The following is a 17648-nucleotide window of genomic DNA, read 5'->3' as shown; positions in this document are numbered from 1 at the left end:
AAGCAGAGCACCCGGAGGAAATCCATGCGAATACGGGGAGAACATGCAAACTCCACACAGAAATGCCAACTGACACAGCCAGGGCTCTGACCAGCGATTCTTCTTGCTGTGAGGCAATCGTGCTACCGACTGCACCACTTTGACGCCCTATTTATAATTATTTAAGTAAAATAAATATTTTAAACTGTACAAGGGGCAGCACGGTGGGTAGCGTTTTCGTCTCACAGCAAGAAGGTCATTGGTTCAAGCTTCGGCTGGGTCAGTTGGCATTTCTGTGTGGAGTTTGCATGTTCTCCCTGTGTTTGTGTTTCCTCCGGGTGCTCTGGTTTCCCCAATAGTCCAAAGACATGGCTTATAAGTGAATTGAATAAACTAAATTGGCCATATGTGTGAATGTGAGATGTTTCCCAGTACTGGGTTGCAGCTGGAAGGGTATCCACTGCGTAAAACATACTGAATGCTGGAATACTTGGCTGTTCATTCCACTGTGGCGACTCCTGTTAAACAAAGGACTAAGCTGAAGCAAAATGAATGAATGAATGAGGTAAAGTAATTAACATACTTACGTAAATAGTAATTTTGTTATAATTCAGACATAGTAATAAAAAATTTTATTTAATAAAAATGTTTAATAACAATTAAATACAATTTTAATGATGTACTTAATAAAGAATCTTTTTTTGATGTAACTAACCCAACACAGATGATTAAACACACACAAAAAACTAAAATCTACAATCAAGAGCTTAAATCAGCTCAAATCTAGCTATGCCAAACTAAACTTTAGCTAACAAAATCAAAACACACGAACTTGTACTCCAGATTGGGATTGAAGCAACAGACTTCCAGTTGTTCCAGATGTTTCATGAGCAGCTCTGCCACCGACTGCCCAGATATATCACTGCAATAAACAAACAGAAAAAGTCAAGATGTCCACAAGCATTCATCAAACGTGACACAGCTATTAAACCATTCATTTATACAACACATCTGCTGCTTTATGGACAGATCATCAACACACACCTGACTCTCTCATCATGCAGCCATGATAGAAACATGCCCAGAGCGAGGCCGCTGTGAAACTGAAGCGCCTGAGACTCGTCTGCGGTGGTTGAACCCGGAAGACCTGCCGCTAATGTGCCTAGAATAGAGGGAATGCTATCCCTGCGCCACGTCACCAGAACGGGCACCAGCAGCGCCAGTCCCAGAGCGGCACAGGAGCGCGCAATCACACTTGCTGTGTTCTCACCAGAGTATGAGCGCTGAAAAACACATAACATCACGTAAAAATAGTATACAGTGGTAATAACACGAACGTTTATTCATTTAGCAGATGCTTTTATCCATTCCAACGTACAAATGAGAAAAAAGAAACACTTCACATCACCAGAGAGCAGTAATATACAGCACTGTGCTAAAGCATTATACCAGCTTTGTTGGTCTGAAAAGTTTTGCACAATATATAATCAATCAGTCTCTTTTTTTAAAAAACAAACAGAAAAAATAGGAAATAAGTACAAAAGAACTACAACAACAGCACAACACATCCTCTTCAAGCTAAAATCTATGTTTAATGTGGCTTCCCTTGGCACCAAGTACAGCATGAACCATTTTGTTTGAACTGTCCTGACTTTATTTTAAATAATGTGTTACGCAATATTAGGCTGTTTAGCACTTTCCAGAGTTCTTCTTAAGATTCAGAGTGTTTCTTTTTCTGCCCAGATGATCTCAAACAGCCTCTATAATATTCAGGTCTGGACCCTGTGGAGGCCATTTCATGACTGTCTGTATTTCATCAGCTGTTTTCTTGCTTCAAATAGGATTTCACAGATCATTATCAAGCTGAAACAATTAAAAACTATTAAAACTCAAGTCCTTTCCAGAAGGTATGGCATTATGGATTAAAATCTAATCTATCTGTACTTGAGACTCACAATACAACACTCACAATTCCATCAATTCAGACAATATTGCTAACACCACTGGTAGAAATGCTGCTCAAACCAGGAGAAACAGCTTCTCTTCAACATCGTCTTTCACGTGTCCTAAATAAATAAACCAAAATAATTCAAACTTTAACCTAACTCTTATCCTAAAAAACACACATAAACTGAAAGATAACTCATTCACCCTGTATAAATGTAAATTTATTATTATTATTTTTTACCGTTATGACTGGTTTTGTGGTAAAGGGTCACATATTTCCATTAAACCATTAGCAAAACAACAGTTAACGTTGGTCTAAAACATTTGCACAGAACTGTATATAGATGCCATTACAAGTTTAAGTGAGTTTAGCAGTTTTTTTTACATGCACAAAAAAATACATATATAGAGTCGCAGACATGCATAAAAGATATACAGTTCATGTGCACATTTAAGCACATGCATACAGAGAGGAAAAGACTGTATCTCTTACAGGTGGCTTATCAAACTGTAAAGCACACATAATTGCACAATGTTTTCCAGAAATACAGAGTTTTTATAACAAAGTGTCTGGTGTATATGGAGAGAAAAGTGTGTCTCATACGTTTTAATTTATTAATGAGTTTCATCACTAAATATTTAATTTTTTAAAAATAATTCATGTTTGCTATCTAAGGCTGAATTTATTTGTTTAAAATAAATACAATAAAATCAGTAATATTCTGAAATATTATTTGAACTTATTAGTTATTGGAATCTTATAACATATGTAATAATGTATTAGATTGTTCAATCTATGAAATATTTAATATTTTGTCATTTATTCCTGCTACGCAAAGCTGAATTTTAAGCATCAGTGCTCCCGTCTTCAATGTCACGAGATCCTACAGAAAACATATTAATGATTTCTGTTCAAGAAATATTTGTAATTCTTATCAATGTTGAAAGCTTTTATGCTGCTTAAAGGAATAGTTCACCTCAAATGATCCCGTTCTCGACAAACTCTTTGCTGACCTCTGACTTGATTTAAGACACATTTAAAGCGGAAGCTCAAGTAGAACAGATGAGCTAAGATAACTAACTAGTTACCGGCATTTTGCTATCTTCATTTATATACTTTCTAATTAATAATCATTGTGAAAAGCTCTATAAAAATAAACTTGGATTGACCTATCACCAGAGCTTCAGCTATGAATTTTTGTTATAAAAACTCAATCTACTTCACAAGACATTATAAGTACTTTAGAGAACATCACAGTTTAAATTTTTCGAAACATTTGCTATAGAATGTTTTACTCAAAACAGTTGTTATAGTGGCAAGCTTTGGGTCATACTACAAAACAATTTCCTGTATTGTAATACACTTCAAAATGTTGGTACATGTGAAAATATAGACACTGATTATATGCATCACAGACCTTTTTCTCCACACACTTTCGCTGTCCTAATCACTTTATCACTATCTATTGATCTTCCTACCAAATCCTGTATTCTTTGATCCAAATTTCCTAACAAAATGAGTTCCAAGTAGTCTTTAGAACTAAGTCTTCAACAAAATATTTGTCTTCTAAGTCTTTTTACAAAAAAGTAAATGACAAAGAAACAGAAATTCTAAGTAGGCTTTCAGCTGAAATTGCGACCAACTTGGTATTATTTAGTCATTTTTGGTAAGACCTTGTTAACAGTTTTTAAATGAGTTTGCCAGCATGTGAAAAATGTGCTGAAAATGTATCGCTTTTTTCCGCCTGTAGAGTATGATTGACAGAAGTGTTTGGGAATTGAAAAATAAGTTTATTGCATGCCTTTAGTGTGAAAGCAATGAAAAAATAAATCACAATTTGCTACGGATAGACTCCCGTCTGGCTGATTGTGTGAACGTTTTAAACTTGTGCCTTTAGTATTGTACAATGCTTGTTAGCGATGGAAAAAACTGCAGAAACTGACCAAAACTCTTAAACAAACAATGTAGAAAAGCTAGAGGTCACGACTCACATGAACAAACCATGGGAAGACTTGTGCTTTAGGGTTACTGTTACTGCTAACAATGCTGAGCAGAGTGTCAATCACCATCGACAGCCAATGAACTGTGGGAAAGACGTCTGGACCAGCCTACACAACAGAAAAGGAGAGTTTCTTTGACTTTTTGCTACAGTTTTAAACAAAAAAGTTTTAAACGAAAAAGAAATAAGGATGGAAAATAATGATGCACCTCAGGTCCACTTTCAGACTGTGTAGGAAGGTTGCTTTCATATCTGGTTAAGACGACAGCAAGACCACTTAATGCCAGGATAGAGTTACCCTGAACAACCGGACTGTCTCTGTCAATAGAAACAAACAAACATTTCAAAAGATTTTTTTTTTTAACAGACCTACAGAAGCAATGCTGAATGACTTCTATCATCGATGCTGAAAATGGGCTCGGAAAGTTTGTTTGTGAGCAATTATGAGCTTACTTTTGATCAATAAAGCACTGAAAACGCTCTCCTTAGAGACTACAGCAAATACAGATCGTGAATATGAAGCACTCTGTTTAATAATAAACCATTTCCAACAAACAAAAATCAATAGTTGAGCTTTGAAAAGAGAGAACAAGGAGCCTGTGGGGGGAAAAAGCACAAAAGAATACAGGCAGATTTAGTGACTTACTTGGCAGCAGATTTGACCACATCAGTGAGCCGGTCTCTGACCCTGAGGAAAGAGAAAGAGAGAAAGAGATATGATTTAAAGAGCTCCACAGACTGACAAGAAGAGCTTTCATCTCCTCAGGCCATGATTTAAGAGCTCAGGTAGTGCTCGCAGTACAGCGGGTCCCAAAAGTCTTAGACCACATTGAAAATCTGGGATTCGTCCAGTTTAAACATGCAAAAGCAGAAAGATTTCACAATGTTTCAAGAGAAGCCACTTTATGGCATTACATGCGCAAGTTACAATTCTGCAGTAATTCTTGGCGCTGTTTAAAAATTGCTGATGTTATGGATTTCACCGAAACAAAAGATATATAAAAGGTATACATGAATAAGATGATCAGAGTACTTAATTATTTGAAGCCAGATCAGTCTTAAAAATAATACATTTACAAAATATAATTCATACATCCACAACACAATTCACATTTAAAAAAACACAATTCCTAAATACACAAATCCAATTCGAAAATCCACAACACGATTCAAAAATACACAAATCTAATTCATAAATTCAAAATAGGGTTCAAAAATAGACTAATTTAATTTGTAAATTCAAAACACGTTTTAAAAATACACAAATCCAATTCATAAATTCAAAATAGGATTCAAAATTAGACTAATTTAATTAATAAAAATTATAAATAGGGTTCAAAAATAGACTAATTTAATTTGTAAATTCAAAACACGTTTTAAAAATACACAAATCCAATTCATAAATTCAAAGTAGGATTCAAAATTAGACAAATTTAATTCGTAAAAATTCAAAATAGGGTTCAAAAATAGACTAATTTAATTTGTAAATTCAAAACACGTTTTAAAAATACACAAATCCAATTCATAAATTCAAAATAGGATTCAAAAAAAGACAAATTTAATTCGTAAATTCAAAACACAATTAAAAAATGGACAAATTTAATTCGTAAATTCAAAAAATGATTCAAAAATACACAGTTCCAATTCATAAATTCAAAACACGTTTTAAAAATACACAAATCAAATTCCTAAATTTAAAACACGATTTAAAAATACACAAATCCAATTCGTAAATTCAAAAGACATTTTAAAAATACACAAATCTAATTCATAAATTCAAAACACATACAAATCCAATTCATTTTTAAAATATTTACGATTTTTGTATTTACAAACAGGATTTTGTACATGTGAATTTTGCTGTGCATGAATATACATATTCTCTAGTTGTGTCATGTGTTTTGGACCCCCCTGTAAATACTAAAACAGGTAAACAGTGCTACGCTCTAACTCATGAATAAGGAAAAATAGAGTGAAAAAAAATAGAAGTGATTAAGCCCCCTAAATATATGATTTTTTTTTCTCAATATAAAAAAATTCTATATAATTAATGAAGAATCCTTTAAAATATCATTTTTAGTCCCCACTTTAAAAATGAAACATTGCTATGCTTACAAATTATTAAATTAGAAAATGTTGGATTGAAGCTTTCAGGTATGAAACATTCTGTGTCCCAATGTAAATATTACACAAGATGAACAGTAGTATTTTTTAATTAAGTATTTAAAAAAAACTGTATCAAATTATATAGAAATGCTTTCAAATTTTGTTTGGACTCCATGATAAATGCTAATCCAGTTTGTTTTAAATAAATAAAAATACTAATAAATACTAAACCAACAATTTGTTATTCTCAAAAACATAACAATGTAAATGAATAAATACATATAAATAGAAATAAATGAATAAATGCATAAATAAATTAATGAATAAACAGTAAAAAAGTATCTAAAAATAAATACAAAATTTTTAATTAAATTGCAAAATGTATTTTTTTACCAGTACTCTCAGACTTTTGTACTGTTATAATTTACACAACTTACTGCAAAAAACAAAACAAAATTACTTTCCTTTAAAAAAATAGTTTTTGTCTCATTTCTAGTCCAAATATCTAAAATTATTTCAATCAAGAAGCATTTTTAGACAAGTGAAAAAATATTGTCTTGTTTTCTGAAATAATAAATCAAAATTAAGTGAGTTTTTCCTTAAAAGCAGCAAAATAAGACAAGATTTTTTTACTTGTCTAAAAAAATGCTCCTTGATTTAAGAATTTTTAGACATTTGTACTAGAAGTAAGAATTATTTTCAGTACAGCAACAACAGCTAAATATATTCACAAGTTCCTCATATGACAAAAACCCCACAAATTCACCTCGGCATAAACCAACTTTCCCTGACATCTGCCTTAAAGTTCTCCCAGCATGCTTCAGGGCACGTGACCCTGAGATCCCAGGAGAGCAATAACTGTATTACACAAAGACAGCAGAACAAAACCAGAATTGGTGAAGCCGTGGGGAATGAAGCTTCTGGCTGCCATCTGAACATGTTTTACCATCATTCACTCATTGGTCGACAGGCTGTCAAAATGGCGTCCAGCGGGCTGAGTTATGATTTCTGCCAGACTGCGTGCGTGGTTATGCGATAGGGCATATTATAGAGAGGCTTGCGCGAACAATAACCGCCTATACATGCCAACAGATTTGCATGGCGAGATTATATGAATTTGTATAATGGTGATGTGTAAGCGTTTGTATGTGACTTTGAAATGTCAGTCTCCATTCATAGGCCTTTCAAAGTGTCTGAAAAGGCCAGAGCAATCACGGTTTGGCAGCTCCGGATGGTTTGACACGAGCGAGATGTATAAAATAATACCTTCACATTCCTCCCTATGGTGCAAGCTCCAATTACAGTTGACTCTTTAGAGGCTTTCATTACGCTCCGCCATTCATCTTGACAGTTTCTGGAAAGTGCTATGGATTTTTTTGTGTGCTGAAAAGTATGAAAGTAAGTCAACTGAGGAGATTGTAAGAAGTTGTTTATGGTCAGCAATGGAGTCTGTGGTTGTGAGAAGTTTGTTTGAAGTATTCAGTGAGAACTAATGTAAGTATGAGGTAATGTTTACATCTTTAGTTATATAGAATATAGAATAGAATATATGTTTAGAATATAGTATACATGTGCAAAGTGCCTTTTTTGTTTCTTAACACTAAGACAGTTTTATATTATGGTGAAATAACCAACTTGGTTTGTGTGTGAATTTTAAAAAGTGTGCCACATGCCCAGTGTTGCCAACTATTTCCAATGAAAAGTAGCTAAAGCCTGCCTGAAAAGTAGCTAAATGTTGCCAGATATATATATAAAAATCCACAAATTCCTGCATAAATAAATATTTTAATAATTAATAGTGCGGGCTGATAAATATTTATATTAATTGCATGAATGTTGGGGAAATAAGAAACTGCTAAATTGAAAGCTGATTTTCTCCACCCCCATTCAAACGTTAATTCATTTAAGCCAATCAAACAAATTGAATGCAAAATTTTTCTAACAATCAACCAATGATGGCATAAAGACTTCCGATGGTTAACAGACAGCCTCTCATTAGCATGTTGAGCTGAGGTAACGTTTGGAAGTGTGGTGGGGGTTTGAAATCAACTTTGAATTTAACATTTTCTTATTCCCAGACATTCGTGTAATTTATTTAATTATGTAACACCCCGCACTATTGAGTATTTATGCAAAAAAAATTGTATTTTTATATATATTTATTTATTTTATTTGTATATATATATATATATATATATATATATATATATATATATATATATATATATATATATATATATATATATATATATATATATATTTTTTTTTTTTTATTTTATTTAATTTTTTTTATACAGGGATTTATGGATACATTTACTCATTTATTTATTTATTAGCATATTTATTTATTTATTTATTTATTTATTGTTTAATTTATGCAGGGATTTATGGACCTATCTACTCATTTATTTATTTATTTGCATATTTATTTATTTATTGTTTTTACAGATTTCGTCCTCCATAGCAGTGTGACAACAGCTGCGATGAGCGTCAATCCAAGAACCAATATGAGCGCTGAATCTGATGACACAATTCGTGCGACAACTCAAATGTCTGCCGGGAAATGTCAAATCAGTTTTTTATCGTCCTGGTTTTATTACCGAGACATGCTGTGCGCAAAATTGCCGCTACAGATTGTTTATGTTTGCTGTGAGAAATTATTTCAGAACGCAGGATAGTGAAAGTGTCACGGATGGATGATGGTAAACTCCGGGGGAGTTTTCTTCCGTGTTTGAAGTGCCTTCATTGACGTTTAGTCTGACATTATGACAGTTGATATCTTATAGTGTGACAAAAGAGCCGTGATCGTGCAGTCTAACATGCTATAATCACTTAAAAAAAACATTTATTCGTCATCTTCGGTTTTGAAGAATCCCCCATCCACCACAACTCCTTCCCCTCTTTTCCTAGCTAAATATTATGGGGGTTCTCAACACCTTCCTGAGCCCAAACTCTCCTCTCTCCTGACTAAACAGGAGGGAGCCCCTGGCTTGAGGATCCACCAAGCTCAGGGCTCTCTCCCTGGACATCATGCCAAACACGCATTTACCTTATCAAGCATCAGCCAAGTGTAAACTTTTGAAATAGTAAGAGATATGGACCTCTAAGTGGGCACAAAATGAGCGTATGCATTGCTTATTACACACACAGGGATGCGCAGTATCACATAAATATTTTTGAAGTGTTAAAGCATAAAAAATAAAGAAGATCATTATTGTCCACATAAATAAATAAATAAATACATACATAAATAAATAAATAAATAAATAAATAACACTACATTCTCCCATGTCCTCCAGGTAAATAGTGAATGTAGCATAGTGCAACCATAACTTGCTCATAAAGGGAATGCTAGATAAAACTCTGATTGGTTTAATACACATTATGACAACCCTTTTCTGACTATTCATCCTTAAAATAGTAACAGTGTATTCGGACACAAAAGAACTTTAAAGAATATCAAGGCCTACTCTGACCAATTCACCCACACTTGTTTTTCAGCTGCCCCCCTTTTTTTTTTATCATCGACCATGAGATCACATTCAGCTAATTTGTCTTTATCCAGTTAACCAATGGAGAGAACCAACTCTTAAATCTACATTTTGTTCTAGACCCCAATAAAAACTAAAAGATCCATGGTACTTATGTTTCATCACATAAGTATTTCATCACATCAACATAATCTCAAGGAACAATGCCGGTCAGTTTCTAGTGTAGATGTGTGAATCCTACCAGAGCCAGGCATAGTGCTGTTTGTACTGCAGCTCCTCTGGACTCTCTTTACCCTGCTTCTGTAGCATCTCCAGCTCTGCCTTTCGACCCTGGACAATAATTGCATCTAATTTAATCATTTGATTAAAGATCTTTTGAGTAATATATTTAAATCTTACTCCAAACATCCATAATGAAAGCTTAAAAATCACACAGAATCACCTGGAGAAGTGCATGGAAAGCCCGGCTCATGAAGCCTCGCCAGGCCTGAGGTAAGAGCAGAGAGCGATGCCACTCAGATGGCTGGATGTTCACCTGACCGGAAAAACAGCAAAAGATTGAAAGTAAGTGACTTTGAAAGAAATTATATTTAAATTGTAATGCGTTCATAAATTATGATATGACTTCACTGCCTTTGATTGTATTACTTTTTACTCAAACAAAGAAAATGAAACAAAACAAACATAAAGAGTTGTAACTGTGCTTATATGTTATCCAATTAAAAAAAAGTGAATCTAAATAACATTTATTTATAAGCAGACAGGAACACCAAACTACCAGTATCAGCTGATATGTCTCTGAATACAACTTCACCGATATATCAGCCAATAATCAGAATTGGTTCATAAACAGCTATTTCTAAAAATCTACTGACATTTCGGCACAACACCCTCCTCAGTGCTTGACACAATCTTCTCACTCCACCCTCTTATACCTTATCTTACAAAGTTATGATTAAGTGAATGATGATAACTCAAATGTTATTTTCCTCTATAATGGAGATGATGCTTTTACAGGTGGAGGAAATATTTCTTGCGTTGTTAATTATATTAAAACAAAAACTTGATTATTTTTAACTAGGGCTGGGCGATTTGGCCTAAAATCAAAATCCTATTTAATTGAACATCTTAACTGCATTTAATGATCGATAATCTTATTTATTTATTTATTTATTTAGTGCTTTTGCCCTCATGGTTCACTGACAAGTTTTCTACAGTAAATATGTTCACATATTACAAGCGAGGGGGTGCCAGCACCTATTAAGGGGGGTGCGAGACATTGAGATGTGCACTCGAGTAAATTATAATGACGATTTTTATGCGTTCACTAGACAAGAGGGAATAATATGATTAACATTAGTTCCACAGCTAAACATCAGGCACCTGTAGAGTTAATACGTTCCAGTAAAATAGATACAAATACAATGGACCGGGTGCTTTTTAAAATGAATGACGGTGAATGAATGAAAGTCAAACTGTGGAGCCTTCTGACAAACAAGTGCCCTTCTGAATCAAATCAGCAGGATGCCCATCTGGATCTTTCGCTTACTTTGAAGACACTACTGACTATGTTTACATGGCCATCAGTAATAGTTATTGAATGCAGGGTGCATTACTTGACAGTTAAGATAATTTAAGGAAACACACACTACAGTATGTGCTATCTGTGATTATTTATTGAACATCAACGTTGAACAACTGAAATTAAAACACACATTGCCTAAAACGCGGCTCTCTACGCCGGCCCCCGTTGTCGCCGCTACCAAACCGACCAATAACAAAGCTTGCACTATGCATCGTTGTGACGTGTAAGTACATTTTTTTGAGAGGTGCACGGGTATGCAAAGGTTTCGCCGGACTCTACACGTGCCCTTGGCAGAAGTATAATGTCAGGATAATATTATAATAATAATAAATATTAATCATAATATAATAAGTATGAATCAGCCTTAACAGAGCGGGGTCAAATGACTCCACACACAGCAGGGAAAGTAATTAAAAAAATTGACCTGGAAAAATTTGATTGATTATACGTGTAGGTTCTGAATGTCGATTTCGATTACTTTTTGATTAATCGCCCAGCCCTAATTTTTAACTATTGAATAGTCATTTAACTAATGACACAATGTAATTGACTGTGAAATAAGAGCGTGGAGTGACAAGATTGTGTCACGCACTGAGGAAGGCATTGTGCCGAAACGTATGTGTTTTTTATCTCCTACGAATGTAAAATAAAGCTATATAAAGTAATTATTTAACAAGTGAGAATCATGATCTTCTGAATGATAGTATTAACAAGATTAACACACCAAAAATAAAACTAAAACAAATGCTAGCGCACATTGCAGACTTCATTACTTAAAATCTACTGACCAATTTCAACATTCTGAAATTAATTACAATTCATTTAGGAGAAGATATATAAGACAGAATACCAAACTATCAGTTTTCGCAGATGTATTAGTACCGATAAACTGACTGCTGATATTTTGATCAGACTATCAGTCCAAGTCTAAATTTTAGAATTAATTATCAGTAATTTAAAGGAAGGTATAAAAGGCTAAATCACTAAGCCATTGTTATCATTTATTAATTCATTTTCCTTCACCTTAGTCTCTATTTTAGAGGTTGCCACAGTGGAATGAACCACCAACTATTGCAGCATATGCTTTATGCAACGGATGCCCTTCCTGCCACAACCCAGTACTGGGAAATACCCATACACACTCATTCACACACGCACTATATTATGGACAATTTAGTTTCTCCAATTCACCTATAGCACATGTCTTTGGACCACAGCATGTGAAGGAAACCCACACAAATAAGAGGAGAACATGCAAACTCCACACAGCAATGCCAACTGACCCAGCCGAGACTTGAACCAGTGACCTTCTTGCTATGGGGTGATGGTGCTAAACAATGACTCACCGTGCCCACCACCATATTTGTCTGAATAATAAACTATCAGTATCAGCAGAGAATTTTGAGAGCAATCCATCTTTAATATAAATATATAAAAAGCTTATTACCAAATATATATATATTTTTAAAAAAATTCTAAAACATGAAAAATAAATCTAAAAAATTTTACTGTTATAAACAGGATGATTTATTTACTAAAATAAAATAATAAAAATAACATGATAGTATTATTATACATATTATATACTTTGAGTTCACTTGTATCATAAGGTACCTCGTGAATGAAGGTTGCTAACATTTGTTGATAACTCCGCCCTCTGCTGACAAGGAAGCGGGTGATTGGCCGTCCGTCTTTGTCAGTTTGAACAGGAAGGTCATAACACAGTAGAAGCCCAGCTGAAACCATTTAAAATGTTTATCTAATCCAATCAAATGGGATTTTTTTGTTGTTGTATTTTTACACAAAACAATAAGTTAAATACCTGCTAACCCAGGCTTCAAACCCGGCTGCTTGTTCTTCTCATACATTTTCAGCATGAAAGAAGGAATTCCAGATACTGTTTTTCCCTGGTCAGAGCGCAAATTCCCCCCAGTCAGAGCAGAATGGTACACACCGCGAGGCATCTGCTTCATCTCCTGCCTCACTAGAGCTGTTAGGAACGTCTCCAGGGCTGCATTACACCACAAAATTCATGAATTAAGTAGCTTTTTGATAAAGGTTAAACTATAAATCACATCAGCATTCAAATAAATGCAACAGAAGCCTATAATAAAAAGAGATAAGCCTATAACGTGTCATTTATTAAGGAGATTTTATGTTCCATGTTGTGCTTTTAGGACACTCAAAGCCTCGGATCTAATTTTGCTAAGTTATTCTGAATAAATTACATGGGTAAAATTATGTAGATATGGTAATATTGCATAACACTAAGTGTGAAAGGATCACACATTGGGTCTACGGTATGTAAAATCGTCATACACAAAATCTGTCCTAATTTCTTTCCACTCCCAGATGGTTTGTTATTTAACCAGATAGCCGTCAATGTGTCCTTTATATAATCTTACATAAAGAATGAGCTGGACGGTTAGGTAAATGTTAATTAAAAAGCCCTATTAACATTTGGGGGGATTTTGGGAACAAAAGAAAAAAAAAGTAGTCCTTTTTATGAATGCTGAAATATTGACGGTATAGTGATCATTGCATTGACCCAATGAGAGACAACACTTCCTGATATACGCACCAAAAATTCTCTCAAAAAAATGAAGGAAAAAATTTACTTACATGAAACAAGCATGGACACAACCGTCTATTCCAAAGGTTTTTAAACTGTGGGGGGGCGCCAGCACCTATTAAGGGGGGTGCGAGACATTGAGGTGTGCACTCGAGTAAATTATAATGACGATTTTTTTGCGTTCACTAGACAAGCGGGAATAATATGATTAACATTAGTTCCACAGCTAACTATCAGGCACCTGTAGAGTTAATACGTTCCAGTAAAATATATACAAATACAATGGACCGGGTGCTTTTTAAAATGAATGACAGTGAATGAATGAAAGTCAAACTGTGGAGCCTTCTGACAAACAAGTGCCCTTCTGAATCAAATCAGCAGGATGCCCATCTGGATCTTTTACTTACTTTGAAGACACTATTGACTATGTTTACATGGACATCAGTAATAGTTATTTGCCTTAATCTGAATAAGACAATAATGTAATTATGTGAAGTGCTTTTTTAATGTTGCGTCACCAGGCTATCCACGTTTCCTGCAGTCTCATGTAATTTTGGGTGTTTCATCTTTAATTTCTCGACTTTAACTGCAGTTCGGCAGTTTAACTTTCACTCAAGAACATTTCATTCATGCCCCTGGGGTATTTGACGTGAATATGAAGGACTGGTGGAAGAGTTGCTTTTATTGAAACCGCATGTTGAATGGAAAGATAAAAACTTCCGCATTTCGTGTGTGTTCATGTGCGGTCCTTTACTGGCAGGCGTGTGTGTGGATCTTGTCACAAAATGTGGCGCAGAGTCCTACATGATGGTAATAGTTTAAATGCGGTGTTTACTTCAATAATGCCCCAAATATATGCATACTCCAAGTCTTAATTCCATTTCTGTTTAGTTCAGTTATGACTTTAGTCAGATTAAGGTAATCAAAAATCGACTCTTAATCTGAGTAGTGTCTTAATCGTATTGAAGTATGTAAACATACTTGATGTTCGACTCAACCACACTGTCAGGGCTCTCCGAATTTGGCCTTGCGAAGCAGCATTTTCTGAATGTACGTACATAAAAAGCAAGTATGCTATGGCTCATGCTTATTGACACTGGAAGATGATTTACGGTTAGTCGTGTGAGGAATCAAACCACAGATTAGCATGTTGTCCTCACAGAAACAGGCTCAGCCATCACATTGAATGGGGGGCAGGGCGCGAGTGAAATTGGACAAACTTTAGGGGGCGTGTGTCCTAAAAGTTTGAAAACCCCTGGTCTATTCAATGCAGACCAAATGAAAGGCTGACAAAACTAATCTTTTTTTCTGATTTACCTGCTGTAGAGCTGCGTTATAGATTAACTAAATAAATTTAACACTGTCATTGAACTAAACTGAGCTAGTTGCACTTTACAGTAAGGTTGTATTAGTTCATGTTAGTTGATGCATTTACTAATATGAACAAACAATGAACAATATAATCATTACAGTGCTGTTGGTTAACATTATTTATTGAAAATACAGTTGTTCATTGTTCATGTTAACTCACGGTACATTAACTAATGTTAACAAATGTGAATTTGGATGTTAATGATGCATTAGTAAATGTTGAACAATGATTAACAAATGCTGTACATGTATTGTTCATGATTAGTTCATGTTAGTGAACACATTAACTAATGAAACCTTATTGTAAAATGTTACCACTGAGCTCAATAAGGATATTACTGCTCTTTTTGACAATAGACTTGAGAATTATGATGTTTTAAAATCCTAATTGAACAACTCTGCAAAATTAAAACTTTCAGTTTTTTTATCCGTATTTTATATAATTCTCTTTTGAATTGATTCTGAGTTAGTTTTTAACAGCAGATGGTGCTCTTGGCTAGTTTTTAATCTAACGCTCAAACGCTCACGAGGCTTGTGTTTGGCCGAGTCATGTAACTTAACTTTTATATCACGAGATTAATGTGAACACAGCTCACTATGATCACTCTTGTAATTCACTTAAACCTTTTCTAAACGTATGAATGATTATTTAAAGTTCAAGCGGTTATTGTATGGAATTGGAAGCAAGCAAGAATGGCTGCTTTCAAAACATTGCGAAAAGTGCCATCCGCTGGTAAAAACTAAGCTCAGAATCTATTCAAGACATAATTGCAATGCATTTTGAAAATCTCAAAATCAATTTCTCAAATGTTTTTTTTTATTTTTTTTACCAGCTCTATTTAATAATGTCAATTACAAAACATAGCCACAATTTGCAAAAGACGATAATTACTTGAGGAAAAGTCGAAATTTCACAAATTAGGTGAACACATTTGAAATGATTCTAAAGAAGCTTGGCAATTTTTAAAGATTTTGACCCACATGTGTTGGTTTAACTCTTACATGAGTAAAAAATGCTATATTTAAATGACAAAATGACTAAAAATTAGTGTTGGGTATCGTTTGGGGTTATTTCGATACCGGTGCTAAATCGAAACTTTTAAAACGGTACCAGAGTCACAAAATTACGGTGTATGACTCTAGAAAAATCTTTTATTTGACAAACTCTTTTAAAAAAAATCATTTTAAAAGAACAATATAATTAAAGATTAAAGTAAACATCAATTCATATTTTATATATTTGAATTACATTAATATAGTTCCTTTTACCATTTGTGGAAAGGCTGTCATCAAAATACTGAACCGTTTTTCTAGGGTTGGGGCTTGTGACTATGTTTACATGGTTATCAGTAATCTAATGATTTTCCTTAATCTGAATAAGACAATACTATGATTAAGACGTTTACATGAGTTGCTTTTTGAATGTTCCTTTCATAATCCCGTCTTACATGTTATAGTACATAGATCGATTAACGTCATTGCGTCACTACACTATCCATGTTTCCTCCAGAGTTTCATGTAATTTTAGGTGTCTCATTTTTAATTTTTCGACTTTAACTGCAGTTTCACTTTCCTTCAGGAACATTTCATTCATGCCCCCATGACAAACTGAGGTATTTTATGCGAGCATTAAGTAAGGACTGGTGGAAGAGTGCTCTTTTAATGGATTTGGATACTGCATGTTGAACGGAAAGGAAAAAAAAAACTTTGCATTTCACGACGCAGGTGTCTGTGGTCCTTTAAGGTAATCAAAAATCCCTGTTTACATGGTAGTCTAGACCCTTAATCAGAGTATTGTTTTAATCATTTTAAAATCGGAGCATTGGTGTCCATGTATGTACTCATTGAAAGTGCCAGATAATGCTGCAATCTTTCAGAGACAGAGCATTCCTCTGCCTATAAGTTGATTCCATGAGCCCTCAAATCTGTCAATAAGTTTGACGTGTTTCCCCCCTACACGCAACTTTTATAAAGCATCTGCTTCACGTTGCTGTGTCAGAATCCTTGCGTGTAAAATACGCAATCATGCGTGTGGATCTGAAGAAAGTCGCTCTCGCTCACCGAATGCGATGTACTGCGTGTGTTGCTTGCGTCCGTTCTCTAAGCAACAAGAACAAACGCCTGACATCGCCTGTCTGTATTCCTCAAAGTTGTTTAAAATGAAATGTTTAGAGATGGCGTACCAACGCGTAATTCATATGCTGATTCGGTCCGGTACATACCGAATACAAAGGTACCAGTGGTATAATGGCACCGGCTTTCGGAACCCAACCCTACTAAAAATGGTATTTTTATCAGTAAGTGGTTAGAGGCTTACTAAATAACAAATAATGTCTTGTTATACAAATCCCCAAATAGCACCTACTTACTAATTGTAGCTATATTCTTATATTAATACCTGGTAAAACAGATAGAGGTGTGAGAGAAACAAGCTTCACATATGATGCTCCTGGCACTGAAAGATCCTCTTCCTCATTCTCTTTCTCATTTTCCTTCCCTTCATCCTCGACTTCAGGCTGCTTGGGTACAGGCCTGGCCTGAGAGAAAGATCACATAAGCATTACACACAGACTAAATAAATAAACACAAAAACAATA

The 17648-nt window shown here is 34.5% G+C and overlaps 1 protein-coding gene across 1 annotated transcript in view; it reads right to left on the bottom strand.

The window, feature by feature from the left end:
* Positions 1 to 17648, bottom strand: part of focad (focadhesin) — a 117526-nt gene that overhangs the window by 22679 nt on the left and 77199 nt on the right. The window contains exons 19-28 of the mRNA XM_056461147.1: positions 17450 to 17588; positions 12931 to 13119; positions 12723 to 12844; positions 9966 to 10058; positions 9765 to 9853; positions 4573 to 4614; positions 4136 to 4244; positions 3919 to 4035; positions 1024 to 1262; positions 812 to 901 (exon numbers count right to left, since the gene is read on the bottom strand). Of these exons, the coding sequence (XP_056317122.1) occupies positions 812 to 901; positions 1024 to 1262; positions 3919 to 4035; positions 4136 to 4244; positions 4573 to 4614; positions 9765 to 9853; positions 9966 to 10058; positions 12723 to 12844; positions 12931 to 13119; positions 17450 to 17588 (1229 nt within the window). The remainder of the gene's footprint in view (positions 1 to 811; positions 902 to 1023; positions 1263 to 3918; positions 4036 to 4135; positions 4245 to 4572; positions 4615 to 9764; positions 9854 to 9965; positions 10059 to 12722; positions 12845 to 12930; positions 13120 to 17449; positions 17589 to 17648) is intronic.

The sequence above is a fragment of the Danio aesculapii genome, chromosome 7 (assembly GCF_903798145.1).
Source record: "Danio aesculapii chromosome 7, fDanAes4.1, whole genome shotgun sequence".
Taxonomy (NCBI): domain Eukaryota; kingdom Metazoa; phylum Chordata; class Actinopteri; order Cypriniformes; family Danionidae; genus Danio; species Danio aesculapii.
The sequence above is the reverse complement of the archived record's forward strand: the minus strand, read 5'-3'. Positions and strand labels throughout refer to the sequence as shown.